Source organism: Hemitrygon akajei, chromosome 1, assembly GCF_048418815.1.
Source record: "Hemitrygon akajei chromosome 1, sHemAka1.3, whole genome shotgun sequence".
Taxonomy (NCBI): Eukaryota; Metazoa; Chordata; class Chondrichthyes; order Myliobatiformes; family Dasyatidae; genus Hemitrygon; species Hemitrygon akajei.
Genome location: NC_133124.1, coordinates 18901049 through 18921242, shown reverse-complemented (window position 1 = coordinate 18921242; position 20194 = coordinate 18901049). Strand labels below are relative to the sequence as shown.

The window sequence follows — 20194 nt, the reverse complement described above, 5'->3', positions numbered from 1 at the left end:
AAGCAATAACAAGCAAGATGGACAAAGAGTACCTGTTGAACTTGTGTACTTGGATTTTTAGAAGGCCTTTGACAAGGTGTCACACAGGGACTGCTTTATAAACTCCAAGCCCGTGATATTAGAGGAAAGATTCTAGCATGCATAAAGCAGAGGCTGATTGGCATGAGGCAAAGAGTGGGAATGAAAATAGCATTTTCTGGCTGGCTGCCAGTGTCTAGTGGTATTCCACAGGGGTCTGTATTGGGACTGATTCTTTTCATGTTATATGTCAATGACTTGGATGATGGAATTGATGGCTTCATTGCAAAATGTGCAAACAATATGAAGATTGGGGGGGCAGGTAGTTTTGAGGAAGTAGAGAGACTACAGAAGGACTTAGACAGGTTAGGAGAATGGGAAAAGAAATGGCAGATGGAATGCAGTGTTGGGAATGTTATGGTCATGCACTTCGGTAGAAGAAATGAAAGGATTGTCAATTTTCTAAATGGAGAGAAAATACTAAAAAAGCTGAGGTGCAAAGGGACTTGGGAGACGTTGTGCAGGATTCCCTAAAGATTAATTTGCAGATTGAGTGGGTGTGAGGAAGTCAAATGTGTTGCTAGCATTAATTTCAAGAGGACTAGAATATAAAGGCAAGGAAGTAATGTTGAGACTTTATAAAGCACTGTTGAGCAGTTTTGGATCCCTTATCTTTGAAAAGATGTGCTGAAACTGGGGAGGGTTCAAAGAAGGCTCGCAAAAATGATTCCAGGTTTGAATGGCTTGTCATATGAACAGTGTTTGATAGCTCAGGGCCTGTGGAATTTGGATCAGCTATGATGAAATGGTGGAGCAGACTCAGTGGGGCAAATGGCCTAACTCTGCTCCTACATCTTATGGTCAAATAAGTTCTAGGTTGGGTAAGCAGTACTGAGACAGAACCATGACATTTGTGGACCACAATCACTAAATCATAAAGCATACACCACCTCTGCCTTTAAAAGACTGAACTGTCCTGTCTTTGTGGAGAATGATGAAGCCATTGAGCTACAGGACTGCATCTGAAATTACAAAGTGTAAGCCATATTTCCATAAAGCAGCAGTTCCTGGTACACAAACCTCGCTCTAAGGTCTTCAATGTTATACAGCACATTCACTAGCAGCATAGTTTGGAGTGGAATCCTAAAGCCTCCTCAGTTCAATTGAACTTGTAGACCAATGTGACATCCATGCTTTCTCTTTCTTCAAGGGGAACTGCACTTGTGACCTGAGTCTGCCCTCCGAGATCCAATGATTTTGATTATAGATAAATTTTAGAAGCATCTTAAAACAACGCAGCTTACTGCAGTAGCCATGTCCATGACTATGGATTTCAGCTGTGTTAGTCCTAAGTGGGAAGATTTGATGATTTCCATTGCAGCCTCGTGCAAACAGTTGCCATTTAATACTCAGTTCCATTATCACTCTTCTTCCAGCAATTTCCTTAAAGTACTTTCTTTTAAATTCTCCACAGGATTTTGGAGTTCTTATCATGCTAAGGACTTCAATTAATGAGAAATAACTTCTTCTAAGTATAACTGATGCACAGTGGAGAGTATTCTGACTGTTTGCATAACTGCCTTGTAATGAAACACCAACACCCAAAAATGGAAAAGTGGGGGTACAGCTCAGTCTATCACAGATGAAGTCCTCCCAACAAGTCAGCACATCTACATGGGACGGCTGCCACAAAAAAGCAATATCTATCTATCATCAAATTGATAAATTGCATCTATTAAGCAATATCTATCATCAAAAATACCCACCATCCAGGGCTTTGGTCCCACACCAACAAGTTCGGGGACAGTTATTATCCTTCAGCCATTAGGGTCCAGCATGGATAACTTTATTGGCCTCAACTCCGAACTGATTCCACAACCTGTGGACTCTCTTTCAAGAATATACAGCTGATGTTCTTGGTATTACTTTTTTTTGTATGTGTATATGTATAATTTATTTATTTAGTATTTGCACAGATCATCTTACTTTGGGTGGCATGGTGGAGATATATCTCTATCAAAGGAGGTGTAATGCACTCCTTCCCTCTGATAGCCTGCAGGTCACCCCTGGGCAAGGTGTAGCACCTGCTTAGTCCCCCCTCCCAACCCCCAATCAGATGAGGATCACATGAAGCCATGGGAGCAGACGGCGGATGGTTGTATGAGTAGTTGGTGCAAATCATAAGCCCTGGTAATGCGACCACTGACGTCAGGCAGACAATCTCTGAGGAGTATTGATAATGGCTGGGATCACCTGTCTTGCAAAAGCACTGCCCAGGAGAAGGCAATGGCAAACCACCTCTGTAGAAAAAATTTGACAAGAACAATCATGGTCACCAAAATCACCTACATCATACGGCATGGCACATGATGATGATGTCTTATTCTGCACATTGGTTATTTGTCATTCAAAGTTTAAAGTAAATTTATGATCAAGGTATGTATATGTCACCACATATTACTCTGAGAATCATTTTCATATGGGCAATCAGCAACATCACCATCATTATGTGCAATGTTGTTTTTGAAGCAGGCGATCATAGTCTCATGGTACAACTTGCCCAAGGGTGACATGCAGGGAGGAGAGCCTGACACCTCCTTTGCTGGAGATATATCTCCATCTCACCACCTCACTCACGGTAGAAAATAGAAACAAAAAATAGAATTAGTGAAAAACTATCTTGAAGTGGACAGGCTGCAACAGCAGAAGACCACACCAGCTTCCACTCCAGTGTCTAATAAAGTGGCCTCTGAGTGTAGAAGGAATACAACAGGCATAAAGCAACAGTAAGGATCACTGAAATGAATAACATACTATTACTCCTCTGGTGGGGACATCAAACCTGACAACCACAACAAGATTTCTCCATTGACATATATTAGAATTCTGGCAGCTCTCTCACTGGCCTTGTCTGTTTCTCTTGTTCTGGTTCATCTATCAGAATACAAACAGGTAAAAGCTCATTAAAAATACTGCATTTCATCCCTTCCTGGCATCATACTTGCTCTGACTAGTTGCCTGCTGCATTTTGATGATTGTTCCATTAAGGAGCTTTCAAATATCTTTATATATATATAAAGATATTTGTTTGTGTGTGTGTATATATATATACACACACACAAACAAACAACAATATCTTTGCATCTTCTGCAATTACAGTATATTCTGCCCTCAAGCCATTTGGCAACCTTGAAATTTTAATGCCACAGTGTAATCGCTTGGAGCAACTTTACTGTTACCATAGTTACTAGATGGGGATGTCACATCTATGCAATTATAGATAATAGCAAAAATCTACTTCCATTCTCACAATGGCTATGTCTCATTGTAAAAAAAAACCTTCTTTCAATGACATCTCTCTCAAAACTTCACTTTTACAATCATCCCAAAATATCTTCAGGTTAGGATTGTATAACTCAAAAATCAATAATTCTCTCTCTTCAATACGTATCAACTACTTCCATAAAATGAATGGACTTAAATTGTCACAAGATCAGTAACAACAGTTCACGTCTGCAGTTAAAATAATATCATAACCTGGCAGGGCACTAAAAAAAAAGCCAAAAAGTGCATCATCATCGAAACTATTGGTCAATAAATGAGGTGTGGAAGGATTGTCCTAAATGAGGAATGAGAGATGAGGGGAACAGATTTAGTGAGAGAAGAAACTTTGTTGGAGCAAGTGTAGACATGGCCACCAATGCTGATGCAATTAAAATCAGGGTTATTAAGATGACAGAATTAATGTGGCATAGACATAATGTTTTTCACAGGGTCATACAGGATGGAAACTGATCCTTAAGCCCATTAAGTTCATGCTCATCACCATGAACTCATTGATAACAAACCCATTTTATTCTTCACAGTCCTATTAACTGTCACTGGAGCCAACAACTCGTCCAGGGACAACTTATAGTGGCCAATTACTCTACCAACTTCCATGTCTTTGGGGTGTGGGAGGAAGACCTGGGGAAACACACTTGGTCATTAAGAGAATGAGGCAAACTCCATGTAGAGAGCACTGAAAGTCAGGATTGAGCCTCTTCACCAAAGCTGTGGCTCACAAATCCCTTAATTGTGAGGGAGAAGAGATGTTAAGGGAACAAAAAACAGGGAAGAATTTAAAAATAAGGATGAGAAATTTTTAATTGAGCATGGCAAAGGTTTGAGGGTTTCAAGTTCACAGTTCAAAGTAAATTTATTATCAAAGTACACATATATCACCATATATAACCTAAGGCTCATTACCTTGTAGGCATTCACAGTAAGCACAAGAAACACAATAGAATCAATGAAAGACCACACCCAATAGGGTAGACAAACAACCAATATGGAAAAGTCAACAAACTGTGCAAATACAAAAAGAACAAAAAAGAAATAATAAATAAACAAACAAACAAACCAATAAATAAATAAGCAATAAAAATTGAGAACATGAGAAGATGAAGAGTCTTTGAAAATGAGTCAATGAAAGTGAATCCACAGGATGTGGGAACAGTTCAGTGAAGAGGCAAGTGAAGTTGAGGGAAGTTATCCCTCTGATTCAAGAACCGGATGGTAAAGGGGTAATAACAGTCCCTGAACCTGGTGGTCCTGAGGCTCCTGTATCTTCTACCTGATGGCAGCAGCGATAAAAGAACATGACCTGTGTGGTGGGGGAACGTGATGATGGATGCCCCATTTGGACAGCACTACATGTGGATGTGTTAAATGATGGTGAGGGCTATTCCTGTGATGGATTGGGCCACTACCTCTTGTAGGCTTTAGTCTTTAGCATATGTATTTAGACCATAAGACCATTAGATATAGGAGCAGAATGAGGTCATTTGGCCCATTGAGTCTGCTCCACCATTTCATGACTGATCAAATTTTCCTCTCAGCCCCAATCTACTGCCTTCTCCTCTCATTCCTTCATTTGCTGACCAATTAAGATTTGGCCTCCACAGCTGACTGTGGCACCAGATTCCACAGATTCACCACTCTCTGGCTAAAGAAATTCCTCCTCATCTCGGTTCGAAAAGGACAACCCTCTATTCTGAGGTTGTGTCCCCTGGTCTTAGACCCTCCCATCATAGGAAACATCCTCTCCACATCCACACTATAAAAGCCTTTTACTATTTGATAGATTTCATTAAGGTCACCCTTCATTCTTCTGAATTCAAGTGTATACAGGCCCAGAGCCATCAAATGCTCTTCATATGGGACACCATTCAATAATGGAATCATTTTTGTGATTCTTTTTGAGCCCTCTCCAGTTTCAGCACATACTTTCTAAGAAAAGGGGCCCAAAACCGCTCAAAGTACTCCAAGAGAGGCCTCACCAGTGTTTTATGAATTTTCAACATTTCATCCTTGCTTTTATATTCTAGTCCTCTTGAAATGAATGCTAACAATGCATATGCCTTCCTCACCATAGACTCAATCTGCAAATTAACCTTTAGGGAATCCTACACAAGGACTCCCAAGTCCCTTTACACCTCAGTTTATATTAATACTTTCTCTCCATTTACAAAATAGTCAACCCTTTCATCTCTTCTACCAAGGTGCATGACCACACATTTCCCAACACTGTATTCCATTTGCCATTTCTTTGCTCATTCTCCTGGTCTACCTAAATCCTTCTGTAGCCTCCCTACTTCCTAAAACCTACCTGACCCTCCACGTAACTTCATATTGTCTGCAAACTTTGCAACAAAGCCATCAATTCTATCATCTAAATCATTGACATATAATGTAAAAAGAATCAGTCCCATCACAGACCCCTGTGGACCCCCGTGGAAAATATAGAAAGGGTGCAGAGGAGGTGTATAGAGATGTTGCCTGGATTGGGGAGCTTGTCTTATGCAAAATAGATTGAGTGAATTTGGCCTTTTATCTTTGGAGCAACGGAGGATGAGAGGTGACCTGATAGAAGTGTATAAGATGATGAGAGGCATTGATTGTGTGGATAGTCAGAGGCTTTTTTCCAGGGCTGAAATGGCTAACATGAGAGGGCACAGTTTTAAAGTGCTTAGAAGCAGGTACAGAGGAGATGTCAGGGGTAAGTATTTTACATAGAGTGGTGAGTGCGTGGAATTGGCTGCTGGTGACGGTGGTGGAGACGGAAACAATAGGATCTTTCAAGAGACTCCTGGATAGGTACCTGGAGCTTAGAGAAACAGAGAGCTATGGGTAACCCTAGGTAATTTCTAAAGTAAGTACATGTTTGGTGCAGCATCGTGCTGTGGGTTTTCTATGTTTCTATGTTCATACATTCCGGTTCAGGATCCTGATGGTTGTAGGGCAATAACTATTCCTGAACACGGAAGTGTGGGACCTAAGACTTCTGTACCACCTGCCCAATAGTGAGAAGAGAGCATTGCCTGGTTGGTGGGAGTCTTTAGAACATAGAAACCTACAGCACATTACAGGCCCTTTGGCCCACAATGTTGAGCTTGTAACCTATTCTAGAAACTGCCTAGAATTTCCCTAGCGCATAGCCCTCTATTTTTCTAAGCTCTATGTACCTATCTAAGAGGCTGTTAAAAGACCCTCTGATGATGGACACTGATTTATTGTGGTAATTCTCCTTGCAAATTTACTTCATGTTGGAGAGGACCTTGCCTTTGATGTACTGGGTTGTATCCTCTATTTTCTGTAGCCTTTTCCATTCTGAACAGTCATGACTGTGTTGGAATAATCAAATCAAGAGGTAACAACAGGTTTCAACCAACAAAAGAGAAATGAACATTTTTGGCTCCATGGATTACATCAGGGGTCCCAACCTGATGGGAACTTGGTTAACAGTAGGGGTCCAAGGCAGAAAAAGAATTTGGGAACCCTATAATCAATTTCCTGCGCAAAAATGAAATAGCCGATGTATTTACTTAATCACCTAAAAAACCCTCTTTTGGACATAGTGGCTAGTTATACAACAATAAATATTACAATTAACTTGTTATAGGTTTGAAAGATAAATAGTCTTGCTGACACTTGCTGCATTTTCTGGGTGCATTTGCCTTTCACTGTGCCACTTTGAGACATCTTAAATGAATACGGGTAATAAGTGGAAAGAAATAATGATGAGATACCTCTCCATGATACATGACAAACAGATTTATTCTATAATATGACCAATACATTGAATATCCAGTACATAATGCACGTGAATGATATTGGGCATGAGTATGAGCTAGCGATACAGGAAATTCTGTTCAAAACTATTTTCAGCAGAATCTAAACAAATCTCACACATAATATTAATGCAAATAGACAGAGTCAAAGAGTCACTGAGCACTACAACACAGAAACAGGTACTTCAGCCCATCTAGTCCATGCCAAATTGACAGGACCCATCAAACTGCAAGGGGGACCATAGCCCTCCAAGGCTGTTACACCGACGTACTTATCCAAACTAAGAGATGTTGAAAATAAAACCCATCTCCAACACTTTCTCTGGCAGAAAATTTTTCTAACCGTGTCTCCAATGTTGTCAATACAGTGAGGAGAGGAAGTCTGCCCTTTATTTTCTAGTGATCATTACTTTTCCATAAGATAAAGGTGTGTCAATACTCATGTTTAAGTGCATGTGTATCTCTCACTTACCTTATTTGGACTCACTGCTGTTATTATCCACACACACTGAGCATTGCTATCATATTGGAAAGGGAAATTGGGAGACACAAAACTACCAGATGGGCCGTTCAGATTAACTCCACAAGTTTTCACTAGAAAAAAAAAGAAGAAAAAAATATTGTTAGATGCACCATCTTCAAAGTTCAAAGGCAACTAAACATAAATAACTTGAAATTTTGCACACAATGCCATCAGGAATATTCATGTTGGTTTTTGCCGAACTACAGCAGTTACATTGGCAGAAGAGTAGAAAGATCATTGGATGAAAGAATGAAAGGGCTTTCAAGCAATCTTTTTAGTTCCTTAAGATTGGTAATGGTTCCTCAAGGTTGTCATAACTGGGGGTGATAGTGGGGATAAGATCTTAGTATCTATTAAATGCTCCCAATGATGTGGCAATTCAAATAGCTTCCAACAACCTGGCCTTCAATTGTGGTTTAGAGACTAAGCCTAGTGTAATTATTTCCACTGACAAGAGAAGGGGCAAAGCTGGGGTTAATGGCATCTTAAAAGCAGTCACTTTGGGCAGGTGGAACTTGTCAGCCATGGCTGGCAGCTCATCTAGGAGAAGGAAAACACTGATCTCCAGTTTCTGTTGCTCTGTGGATACCTACTCATGGAGAAGACTTTGGGTGTAAATCCCGAGGGAAAAATCTGGAATTAGAGTCCCAAGGGTAGTGCTACATTAAGTTCAAGGCTGACCCGCTACTTTTGCAATGCTACTGAAGCCAACTGTTTTGGTCTCTGCCGTTCCTTTGGGTTCATCAGATGTGTGGAGAGGGGTATCTCCAAACCTGCTAGCACAGCAACATATCACCAATTACCTATCCTCTTGTACTTCTTTCTACACTGCCCCCCACCTTCTGGTTCTAGCCCCATCTCTTTTCCAGTCATGATGAAGGGTCTTGGCCCAAAACGTCGATTGTTTACACCTTTCCATAGATGCTGCCTGGCCTGCCAAGTTCCTCCAGCCTAGTATTGCAATGTGTACCCAATTGATTGTTTGACAGAAATAAATGTGAAATTCTAAGAATACATAAGGTAGTACAAAGTACAATTGTTATCAAAGTATGTAGAGTACTGTGTAAAAGTCTTTGGTACATATATATTATCACTACACGGTACGGTAGTGATTCTATGAATTGCACTGTACTGCTGCCGCAAAAAAAACAAATTTCATGACATTTGTGAGTGTTGATAAAACTAATTCTGATATGGGTCTCTACTGTGGACTGAGAGCGGGAAGAGGGCATGGAGTGTGGAATCATGGTTTGGAAAAGGAGAAGTGAGAAGGGAGGAAGTGGGAAGCACCAAAGAGACATTCTGTAATGATCAATAAACCAGTTGTTTGGAATCAAATGGCCTTGCCTGGTGTCTCAGAGCAGGGGGTATCTGCATCCTTCTCTGCCATGTGTCCAACATCCCTCCCACAGCACTTCACCCTAACCATTCCTAACATCCTTTACTCCTGTCAGATTTACAAACTCGCTCTCCATACCACATTGACAAATACAGTACTATGCAAAAGTCTTTGGTACCCGAGCTAGATATATAAACAACCTTGGGATTTGTCTTCTTGCAGGCAGCCACAAAACAAAACAAAACAAATAGATCCCATTACAGTAGGATAGAGTCCAAATTTATAAACTTTTCAGAAGTCACTAAAAAGTTCTTTAGGGTTAAAATGATAAAAATGTCGATGCAATGCATTTTTGTGATGCAATTGAAAATAATCTTTTCAAAGCAAAGAACAATGTCAAAGATTTCTGGAATTGATTGCACAGCTAGACAGATGCTTATGATTATGAAGCATAATTGCCGATGTCTCATTGACCTGCGTACAATGTCGTCATTACTCATGCAATTCCATTTGAGAGATTTGTTGGGGAAATCTGTTCACTTTGTGCTGAAATACACTTGTTATCGGGCACTTTTGGAGGTGTAACAGAACTGCTACCCCTACAGCACAACGAGACCATAAGACTATAAGACAAAGGAGAAGAATTAGGTCATTCAGCTTTGCAATCGATTGCGGCTGATTTACTATCCCTCTCAACCCCATTTTCCTGCCTTCTCCCTGTAACCTTTGACACCCTAACCAATTAAGAATCTATCAACCTCCACTTGAAATAAACCCAGAGACACGGTCTCCACAGACGTCTGTGGAAATATATCCCACAGGTTCATCACCCTTTGGTGAAAGAAATTCTTCCTTATCTCTAATTGGACATCCCTCCATTCTGAGGCTGGACCCTCTGGTCCTTCACTCTCCTGTCCATCTAGACCTTTTAACATTCGATAAGTTTCAGTGAGATGCCCCTCACCCACTTCATTCTTCTAAACTCCAGTCCCAGGCCCAGAGCCATAAAATGTTCCTCATATGTTAACCCTTTCATTCCTGGGATCATCCTCATGAATCCTCTCTGGATTCCCTCCAATGCCAGAACATCCTTTCTTAGACAAGGGGCCCAGCCTGGTTCACAATACTTCAAATGCAGTATCACAAATGTCATAAAAAAAAGCCTCAGCATTACATCTTTGCTTTTATATTCTAGTTCTCTCAAAATGAATGCTAATGTTGCTGCATGATCTAAAAAGTCTTCCCTGGACCAGATCTGGACTTATGTACATGGGGAACTATCTGCAGATTCCCTTTACTTACCCATCTTCTTTTCCTTGGAGCCTTCTACTCCATTCCAATCAACATCAACTTCATCCCAGGATTCTCTCCTCTCCCTTGCTGTCCCAGTGACTTCACAGTTACCAATCACTTAAATCTCCAAAGCGCATCACACCCGCCAAAGCCCTGATCCATATTCAGTTCTGATATAGGGTGACGGCAAAGGCCTCTATAAGTGGCATACCTTAAATTCTTGATCCTGGCTGAATAGATAGAACTCAAAATCATTTTTATTATCATGACGGGAGATTTGTAGCTTTGCAGCAGGAGTACAGTGCGAAATATACAATTACTATACATTACAAAATAAATAAATAGTGCAGAGAAAGGAAATGATAAGGCATGAGACATGGAAGCAGCATTAGGTCACATGGCCTAATAATGAGCTAGTGTTCATGGAAAATTCAGAAATCTCATGGCAAAGGGGAAGAAACTCCTTCTGACTTGTTGAGGGTGCGTCTTTGGCCTCCTGTATCTCCTCCCTGATGGTAGCAACAAGAAGGTGACAACGCTTGAACAGTGAGAGTCCTTAGTGATTAATACCACCTTCTTGATTACCACCTCTTAAAGATAACCTTGATAGTGGGGAGGGTTTTTCCTTGCGACAGGTCAAGCTGAATCTACAACCCTCTGCTGCCTCTTGCTCTCTTGCACATTGAAGTCCCCATACCAGCCTTCAGCGGAACCAGTCGGCATGCTGTCCACCATACATCTAAACATCTGCAAGAGTTTTCGGTGAGACACCAAATACCCTCAAACTGCTAATGAAGTACAGCTGCTGGCATGCTTTCTTTGTAATTGCACCAAAGTGCTGGGACTGGGATAGATGTTGACACCCAGGAACAGGAAGATGCTCACCCTTTTCACAGATGATTAGTTTTCACTAATTCATAACACAAGATACACTGCTGCAATATACCACTATATGGCCTAAGATGGATCATGAGCCATATATCCGTGCAAGGACCTTCATAACACTGCTTGAATCTCATAATTTGAAGCCAAAACCATAAGACCATTTGATATAGGAGCAGAATTAGGCCATTTGGCCCATCGAGTCTGCTTCACCACTTCATCCTGTTTGATCTATTTTTCATCTCATCCCCAATCTACTATATTTTCCCTGTATCCCTGCCTGCTCTGACCAATCAAGAATCTATCAATCTCTGCCTTAAATATATCCAATGACTTGGCCTCCACAGCTGCCTGTGGCAAATAATTCCACAGATTCACCACTCTCTGATGAAAGAAATTCCTCCTCATCTCCAGTGTAAAAGGACGCTTCTCTATTCTGAGGCTGTGTCCTTTGGTCTTAGACTCCCTTACCATAGGAAAGATCCTCTCCACATCCACTCTATCAGGGCCTTTCAAATTTCGATAGGTTTCAATGAGGTCTTCTTAATGGTATCATTATCAGTAACATTCAGGATTGAATTGCTTGTCATATGATGAGCCGTTTGATGGCTCTGGGCCTGTATTCACGAGAATTCAGAAGAATGAGGGGTGGCCTCTTTCAAACCTATCGAAGAATAGAGAGGCATCCTTTTAGAATGGAGGTGAGGAGGAATTTCTTTAGCCAGGGGGTGGTTAATCTGTGGAATTTGTTGTCTCAAGCAGCTGTGGAGGCGGAGTGTTAATATATATTTAAGGCAGAAGTTGATCGTTTCTGCATGAAGGGAGCAGGCAGGAGATTGGAACTGAGAGAATAATTCGATCAGCCATGATGAAATGGTGGAGCAGACTTGATGGGCCAAATGGCCTAATTTTGCTCCTCTATCTTATGGTCTTATTATTCCATATTAAGGTTTTATTCCATTGTAAAATAAGTGAGCAGCTTAATAATCCTACAGAAAAACTGTAATGCTCAATTAGAAAGAACAGATCTGCTTTTGTGCAAATGCTCTTCAGATGTGAGGCTCACAAATCAAACGTGAAGGGTGACTAACGTTATGGTGCAGAGAAATGCATCAATCATAGATGCATGGAAGCCCTCGAAAAGAAACATAAACTCACAATTAAGTCTTTTGAATCATTTGCCTTCTTGGTTGAGGGGTTATTGTTTAAGAAACTGCTCAGGATCTGGCTGCTTAATATAACCCAAAGCACAATTAGTACATTTAACTTGATTGGATTTCAAAACTTTCCTGAGGTGTAAATTTGATAATGGATGTGAATATTACAAGAAGCCTGGACACATGTGGTGACTTGTGAGAACATCAGAATTTGTTTTCTCTGCAGGTAATCCACAATTTCCCACAATAGACATCTGGATATTTAGATGCTTTAGAAAAACTGTTGCATTTTTATTTCCCCAGTTTATGTGTTTATGCCGACAATGCCAACATTTGTCGCAAGGAAATTGACGGTTTCTTCTGGAGCAGCCACATCCGTGGTAAATGTAGAAATCTTGTGTAACGCCTTGGGAAAGGTTTCACTGCTAATGTAATGGTTTTTGGGTTACGGGGGCTTTGGAATGTGAGCCGTCCAATGAAGGGAGTGTTCTTTCTTGTGTGCCTGAGACCGAGGTGATCTGGGTCTTTTGTTTGGCAGAAGATGAAGAGAGAAGATGCCAGAATTGAGGGGTTGTAGGCACCAGAAAGGAGTGGACTTGGAGTGGGGCCAGGAATCGACGAAGCCTGGGGAAATCGATGGAGGACCAGCGGAACCGAAACTGTGAGCTCCAACTTGTGCGCATTAGACTATTTCATTAAAATGGGCCTTTTTCTTTTTGTTTTACTTTACTGATCTTTTAGTCAAATTAAGAATTATAAAGCTAAATCGTTTAATTGCATATAGTGTACTGTGTTATTTCGTGGCACTGATTTGTAAAAGGGTGACACATCACACAGCATCCACACAAACAGGAGGTTTTTCACCTCAATCTCATAGGCTTGGTTGTCCCAGAGGTTGTCTTCCCTAGACTTACTCAGCTGACATAACCTCAGGGTACCACTTGGAGTTCAGTAAATCCCATTTTCTGGTCTTCCACTGGGAATGTTTTGCAGTGGCCTCTCCCAAAATCTTGGCTGTCTGACAGAGGTGTAGAAGATGAAAAGAATCATGGATAGAGTGGACAGCCAGCACCTTTTTCTCAGGGTGGTTAGGGCTAATACAAGAGGACATAACAGAACTGTGCAAAAGTTTTAGTCACACATATATATATATATATAGCTGGTGTGCCTAAGACTTTTGCACAAAACTGTAGTAATTTTATGTATTGCACTGTACCGCTACCACTGAAAAAAATACTTTGACATATGTGAGAGATGATGAATCTGATTCTGGTCTGGGTCTTTATTGTGGTCTGACAGTGGGAAGGGGGAAGGGGAAGGGAAACTGGAGGCAGCGGGAAGCACCAGAGAGACATTCCGTAATGATCAATAAACCAATTGTTTGGAATCAAATGACCTTGCCTGGTGTCTAAGGGCTGGGTGTGTCTGTGTCTGCACCACCCCTGCCTCTGGACTTTCTATCTGTCACCTCTCCCATGGCACTCCACCCTTGCCATTCCCAACACTGTTTGCACCCACCAGATTCACAAACTGGCTCTCCACTCCACATTGCCAAATGCAGTACAGTGCAAAATATTCAGACAACCATGCAATATATATATATATGTGCTTAAGACTTTTGCACAGTACTGTATTGTTAGGGTGATTGGAAGAAAGTAAAAGGGGAGTCAGAGGTAGTTGTTTTTTGACACAGAGAGCGGCAAGTGCATAGAATGCACTGCTGGGGGTGGTGTGAGGAACTGATACAAGCAGGTACATTAGAGATATTTAATAACCTCTTAGATAGGTAGATGGATGATAGAACAATGGTGGGTGATATGGGATGGAGACACGGCACATAACAAATGAACAAACAATATGTGAGGGAATGGTTCATCTAAGATAAATCTTTTTTAAAAGGTTGGCACAACTTTGTAGGCTGAAGGGTTTGCACCATGCTGTATTATTCTGTGTTTCATCTCTAGAAATCAGAAATAGACTTGCAACTTAAACCTTTTCAATCTTTTCTCAGAATTGCAAAGAAGAGTTGTCAGTACTTGATTGGAAGATTCATTGCTGGACTTACAAACATTTAAATAAATAATGTATAAGTAACACAAAAAAATAATTTTGAGGCACAAAAATGAGAAAAAAAGTAATCCATCCATGGGAAACAAGATTAAAAATTAAAGATTGTGTTAAATTAAAGAAAAGGCTTATATAGTTGTAAAATATAGCAGTAGGCCTGACATTTGGAAGCATTCTGGAAATCAGCAAATGAGAACCAAGACATACAAGATGGAATACGAGGGTAGGCTTAAAAAATGATGAAATTACCTTGGAGCTTTAAATAAGCAAATGAAAAAGAAAACAATTGAGGACAAATGTTGACTCCTTAATGACAAATACAGAATTTATCAAGGGGAAAAAAGAAAATAGGAGAATATCTAACTGATTATTTTCCTCCATCTTCATCTAAAAAAAAAGCTACACAAAACCTGCCAGATAAATATGTCAAGTCTACGATGCTGGAAATCCAAAGCAACACACACAAAATGTTGGAGGAACTCAGCAGGTCAGGCAGCATCTAAGGAAATTAATAGATCATCAATGTCCTGGGCTGAGACCCTTCTTTAGGACTGAAAAGGAAGGGGGAAGACAGCAGAACAAAAAGGTGGTGGGGAGGGGAATGAGCAAGAGATAGAAGATGATAGGTGAACCCAGGTAGGGAAAAAGATAAAGGGCTTGAGAAAAAGGAATCTGATAGAAAAGGGTGAACCACAGGAGAAAGGGAAGGAGAATTGGACCTGGGGATCCGAAGGGGGGGGGGGGGGGGGAGGTGGTGAGGAGAGGGAAGTGTTAGGTAGGTCAGAACAGGTAAAAGGCCAGAATGAGGAATAGAAGAAGAAGTGAGGAGGAGGAAGGAAAGTTTTTTTTTCCCAGAAGGAGAAATCGATATACATGCCATCAGGTTGGATGCTATCCAGACGGAATATAAGGTGTTGCTCCTCCACCCTGAGGGTGGCCTTATCTTGGCACAAAAGGAGGCCATGGAGTGACATGTCAGAATAGGAGTGGGAATCAGAAATAAAATGTTTCGTCTCCGGGTGGGCTTTAGGCAGATGGATGGAGGTGTTTGACGAAGCATTCCCCCAATTTACAGACAAACGTACTGCAGCATCAAAAAACCTAATGAGAATACAGAAATAAGTTAATTAAGTTTTAGTCTGTTATGAGTGATGAACAGACCTGATGGTCAATGGGGTGCAGAGTTAACCATTCCCAACCCCCCTCCTGAGAAATACAAACTATTGCTGTTGCTATGCTGCTCATGAGAGAGAGAGATAAAGCCCAGGCAAGAACATTTGTTACAGTTAAGAGGGGGAGAGAGACTGTTGATTTACTGTATTATGACTCTTCCTGGATTATTTACCCTCCACTACAAGGACTTTACTTTGTCATTAACATTCCTCAGGAGATAGCAGGAGTGGCCTGATTTGATGGACACGGTCATTCAGAGTTGATGGATAGCTGAGACCCCGTGAGTGGGGATAAAAGACAGGAACCGGGTATTGATAGTAGATGATCAGCCATGATCTCAAAATGGCAGTGCAGGCTTGAAGGGCCAAATGGTCTACTTCTGCACCTATTGTCTATTGTCTATTGTCTGGAGAGACACCCTTCAGACACACCAGTGGACACTGACTGAGTGTTGGGAACCCACAGAAAGGTGGGGGCTTCGGAGACCGAACCAGGAGATCAGTCAATAAAGCTCACAGTGTTACAGCAGGGCCGGTGGGGGCTTGTGTGTGTGTCCACTCATGCCAGAGTGATGAGTCCACCACAGAAGAACGGTCTAGCTGAAGACCAGAGGGGTCATAACTGAATGGCCACAACGACACGACAGATTAAGAAAGCCACAAAAGGTTTGCTTGTCGCAGCTGTTGCTGTTACATCTCGCTCGCTCTCTCTCTCTCCCCAGCGATTTCAACACAACAACCATAACCACCTCAACATTTATGAACTGAACTCTATACTTTCCTATGACAATTCATTTACCCCTAGACATCGATAGAGCTTGTTTATTATTGATTATTATTATTCCTACACTTTTAGGTTTATTACTGCTAACTTGTTTTATATGTGTATTTGCATTTTTGATATAGTATTGTGTAGTTTACTAATAAACACCTTTAGTTTGGTACCACCAGACTCCAGCGGATACTTCTTTCTCTGCTGGTCTGACACCCAGTTACGGGGTACGCAACAAGTCAAACTGTAGCATTGCAGAAGTTAGAGAGTTTGAAAACTGATAAACTGTATGGATACAAAAACTTAAACACAATGGCCTCATAATTAGGTACACCTGTTTGTTTATGCAAATATTTAGTAAATCATGTGACAGCAACTCAATGCATAAAAGCATGCAGAGTTGGTCAAGAGTTGCAGTTGTTGTTCAGACCAAACACTGGAATGGTGAGGAAATGTGATCTAAGGACTTTGACTGTTGAATGATTGTTGCTGCCAGACAGTGTGGTTTGAGAATATCAGAAACTGCTGATCTCCTGGGATTTTCACACACAACAGCCATTAGGGTTTATAGAGAATAGTGTGTAAGACAAATAAAAGCATCCAGTGAGCAGAGGCTCTGTGGATAAAAATGCCCTGTGAGAGGTCAGATGAGAATTGTTACAGTGCTTCAAGCTGACAGGAAGGCAACAATAACTCAAATATACACACATTACAACTGTGGCGTGCAGAAAAGCATCTCTGAATGCACAACATGTCAAACGTTGAAGTGGATGGACTACTGTAGCAGAAGACCACAAACATACACTCAGTGGCCACTTTATTAGGTAGAGGAGGTACCTAATAAAGTGGCCATTAAGTGTACATCCTGGAGATTTAGAGAAGCAGGACCTCTCTAGAGTATGGAAGCGCTGATTATTGCAATCTAACTTTATGTAAGTTCTCACATAAATTTTTAAAACTTTTTTTTCAAGACAGGGAAGCTGGTTACAGAAATATAGGCACCTTCAGGAGCTCTGAAATAAGAGCAGAAACTAATTAATTTAAAAGATGAGTCTTCAACAAAGCTATTTACATGTAACGTTCCTGCAGTAAACAAGCAGATGCTGGCTCACAGTGGGAGACCACTAAAGAGATTTGGCAAATTTCTTCTATTGGCTCTTGTAAACAATGCAACTTTTTAAACAATGTAACATCCATTGATACCTCGTTGTTCCTTTCTGCACCTTGTGGTGCACCAGGCGGCACTTTGCCATTTCTTCAGCATTTTTGTCTGTTTTTTATGAGGTCAAATTGCCAGCTCAACACTCAACCCAGCGTGGATTTGACACTTTTAAGGCCAGGCAAACTAGTCTTTGATAGATAGATAGAGATAGATAGATACTTTATTCATCCCCATGGGGAAATTCAACTTTTTTCCAATGTCCCATACACTTGTTGTAGCAAAACTAATTACATACAATACTTAACTCAGTAAAAAATATGATATGCATCTAAATCACTATCTCAAAAAGCATTAATAATAGCTTTTAAAAAAGTTCTTAAGTCCTGGCGGTAGAATTGTAAAGCCTAATGGCATTGGGGAGTATTGACCTCTTCATCCTGTCTGAGGAGCATTGCATCGATAGTAACCTGTCGCTGAAACTGCTTCTCTGTCTCTGGATGGTGCTATGTAGAGGATCTTCAGAGTTATCCATAATTGACCATAGCCTACTCAGCGCCCTTCGCTCAGCTACCGATGTTAAACTCTCCAGTACTTTGCCCACGACAGAGCCCGCCTTCCTTACCAGCTTATTAAGACGTGAGGCGTCCCTCTTCTTAATGCTTCCTCCCCAACATGCCACCACAAAGAAGAGGGCGCTCTCCACAACTGACCTATAGAACATCTTCAGCATCTCACTACAGACATTGAATGACGCCAACCTTCTTAGGAAGTACAGTCGACTCTGTGCCTTCCTGCACAAGGCATCTGTGTTGGCAGTCCAGTCTAGCTTCTCGTCTAACTGTACTCCCAAATACTTGTAGGTCTTAACCTGCTCCACACATTCTCCATTAATGATCACTGGCTCCATATGAGGCCTAGATCTCCTAAAGTCCACCACCATCTCCTTGGTCTTGGTGATATTGAGACGCAGGTAGTTTGAGTTGCACCATATCACAAAGTCCTGTATCAGTTTCCTATTCTCTTCCTCCTGTCCATTCCTGACACACCCCACTATGGCCGTGTCATCAGCGAACTTCTGCACATGGCAGGACTCCGAGTTATATTGGAAGTCTGATGTGTACAGGGTGAACAGGACCGGAGAGAGTACGGTTCCCTGCGGCGCCCCTGTGCTGCTGACCACCGTGTCAGACCTATAGTCTCCCAACCGCACATACTGGATGTGAGATATTGATTCTCTCCAATTTATTCTTAAAACTTAAGAGTGAGCACACATTTACCACGTCAGATGGCAGCTCGTTCCACACTCCAACTACTCTCTGAGTGAAGAATTTCCCCCTAATGTTCCCCCTAAGCCTTTTCCCTTTCACCCTAAAGCCATGTCCTCTCATATTTATCTCTCCTAATCTAAGTGGAAAGAGCCTATTTGCATTTACTCTGTCTATACCCCTCATAATTTTGTAAACCTCTATCAAATCCCCCCCTCATTCTTCTACGCTCCAAGGAATAAAGTCCTAACCTGTTCAATCTTTCCCTGTAACTCAACTCCTGAAGACCTGGCAACATCCTAGTAAATCTTCTCTGCACTCTTTCAATCTTACTAATATCCTTCTTCTCGTTAGGTGACCAGAACTGCGCACAATACTCCAAATTTGGCCTCACCAAAGTCTTATACAACTTCACCATAACATCACAACTCTTATACTCAATACTTTGATTTATGAATGCCAGGATGCCAAAAGCTTTCTTTATAACCCTGTCTACCTGTGACGCCACTTTCAGGGAATTATATATCTGAACTCCCAGATCCCTTTGTTCCTCTGCACTCCTCAGTGTCCTACCATTTACTGTGAATGTCCTACCTTGATTTGTCCTTCCAAAATGCAACACTTCACACTTGTCTGCATTAAATTCCATCTGCCATTTTCTGGCCCATTTTTCCAGTTGGTCCAGATCCCTCTGTAATCTTTGAAAGCCTTCCTTGCTGTCCACAACACCTCCAATCTTATCATCAGCAAACTTGCTGATCCAATTTACCACTTTATCATCTAGATCATTGATATAGACAACAAACAACAATAGTCCCAGCATAGATCCCTGAGGCACACCACTAGTCACAGGCCTCCAGTCCGAGAAGCAATCATCCACTACCACTCTGTCTTCTCCCAAACAGCCAATTTTGAATCCTCTCCATGGATACCTAGTGTCTGAACCTTCTGAACTAACCTCTCATGTGGGACCTTGTCAAATGCCTTACTAAAGTCCATGTATACTACATCCACAGCCTTTCCTTCATCTACTTCCTTGGTAACCTTCTTGAAAAACTCTACAAGATTCGTTAAACATGATCTACCATGCACAAAGCCATGCTGACTATCCTTAATCAGCCCTTGCCTGTCCAAATACTTGTATATCCGATCTCTCAGAACACCTTCCAATAATTTACCTACTACTGATGTCAGGCTCACCGGCCTGTAATTACCTGGTTTACTTTTGGAGTCTTTTTAAACCACAGAACAACATGAGCTACCCTTCAATCCTCCGGCACCACACCCGTGGCTAAGGATATTTTAAATATTTCTGCCAGGGCCCCTGCAATTTCTACACTGGTCTCTCTCAAGGTCCAAGGAGTTATCATGTCAGGCCTAGGGGATTTATCTACCTTTATTCGCTGTAAGGCACCAAGCACATTCTCCTCTT

The 20194-nt window shown here is 41.3% G+C and overlaps 1 protein-coding gene across 1 annotated transcript in view; it reads right to left on the bottom strand.

Moving 5' to 3' along the window:
* The window catches only part of csmd3b (CUB and Sushi multiple domains 3b), a 2154916-nt gene that overhangs the window by 701551 nt on the left and 1433171 nt on the right, over positions 1-20194 (bottom strand). The window contains exon 10 of the mRNA XM_073038951.1: positions 7603-7724. Within this exon, the coding sequence (XP_072895052.1) occupies positions 7603-7724 (122 nt within the window). The remainder of the gene's footprint in view (positions 1-7602; positions 7725-20194) is intronic.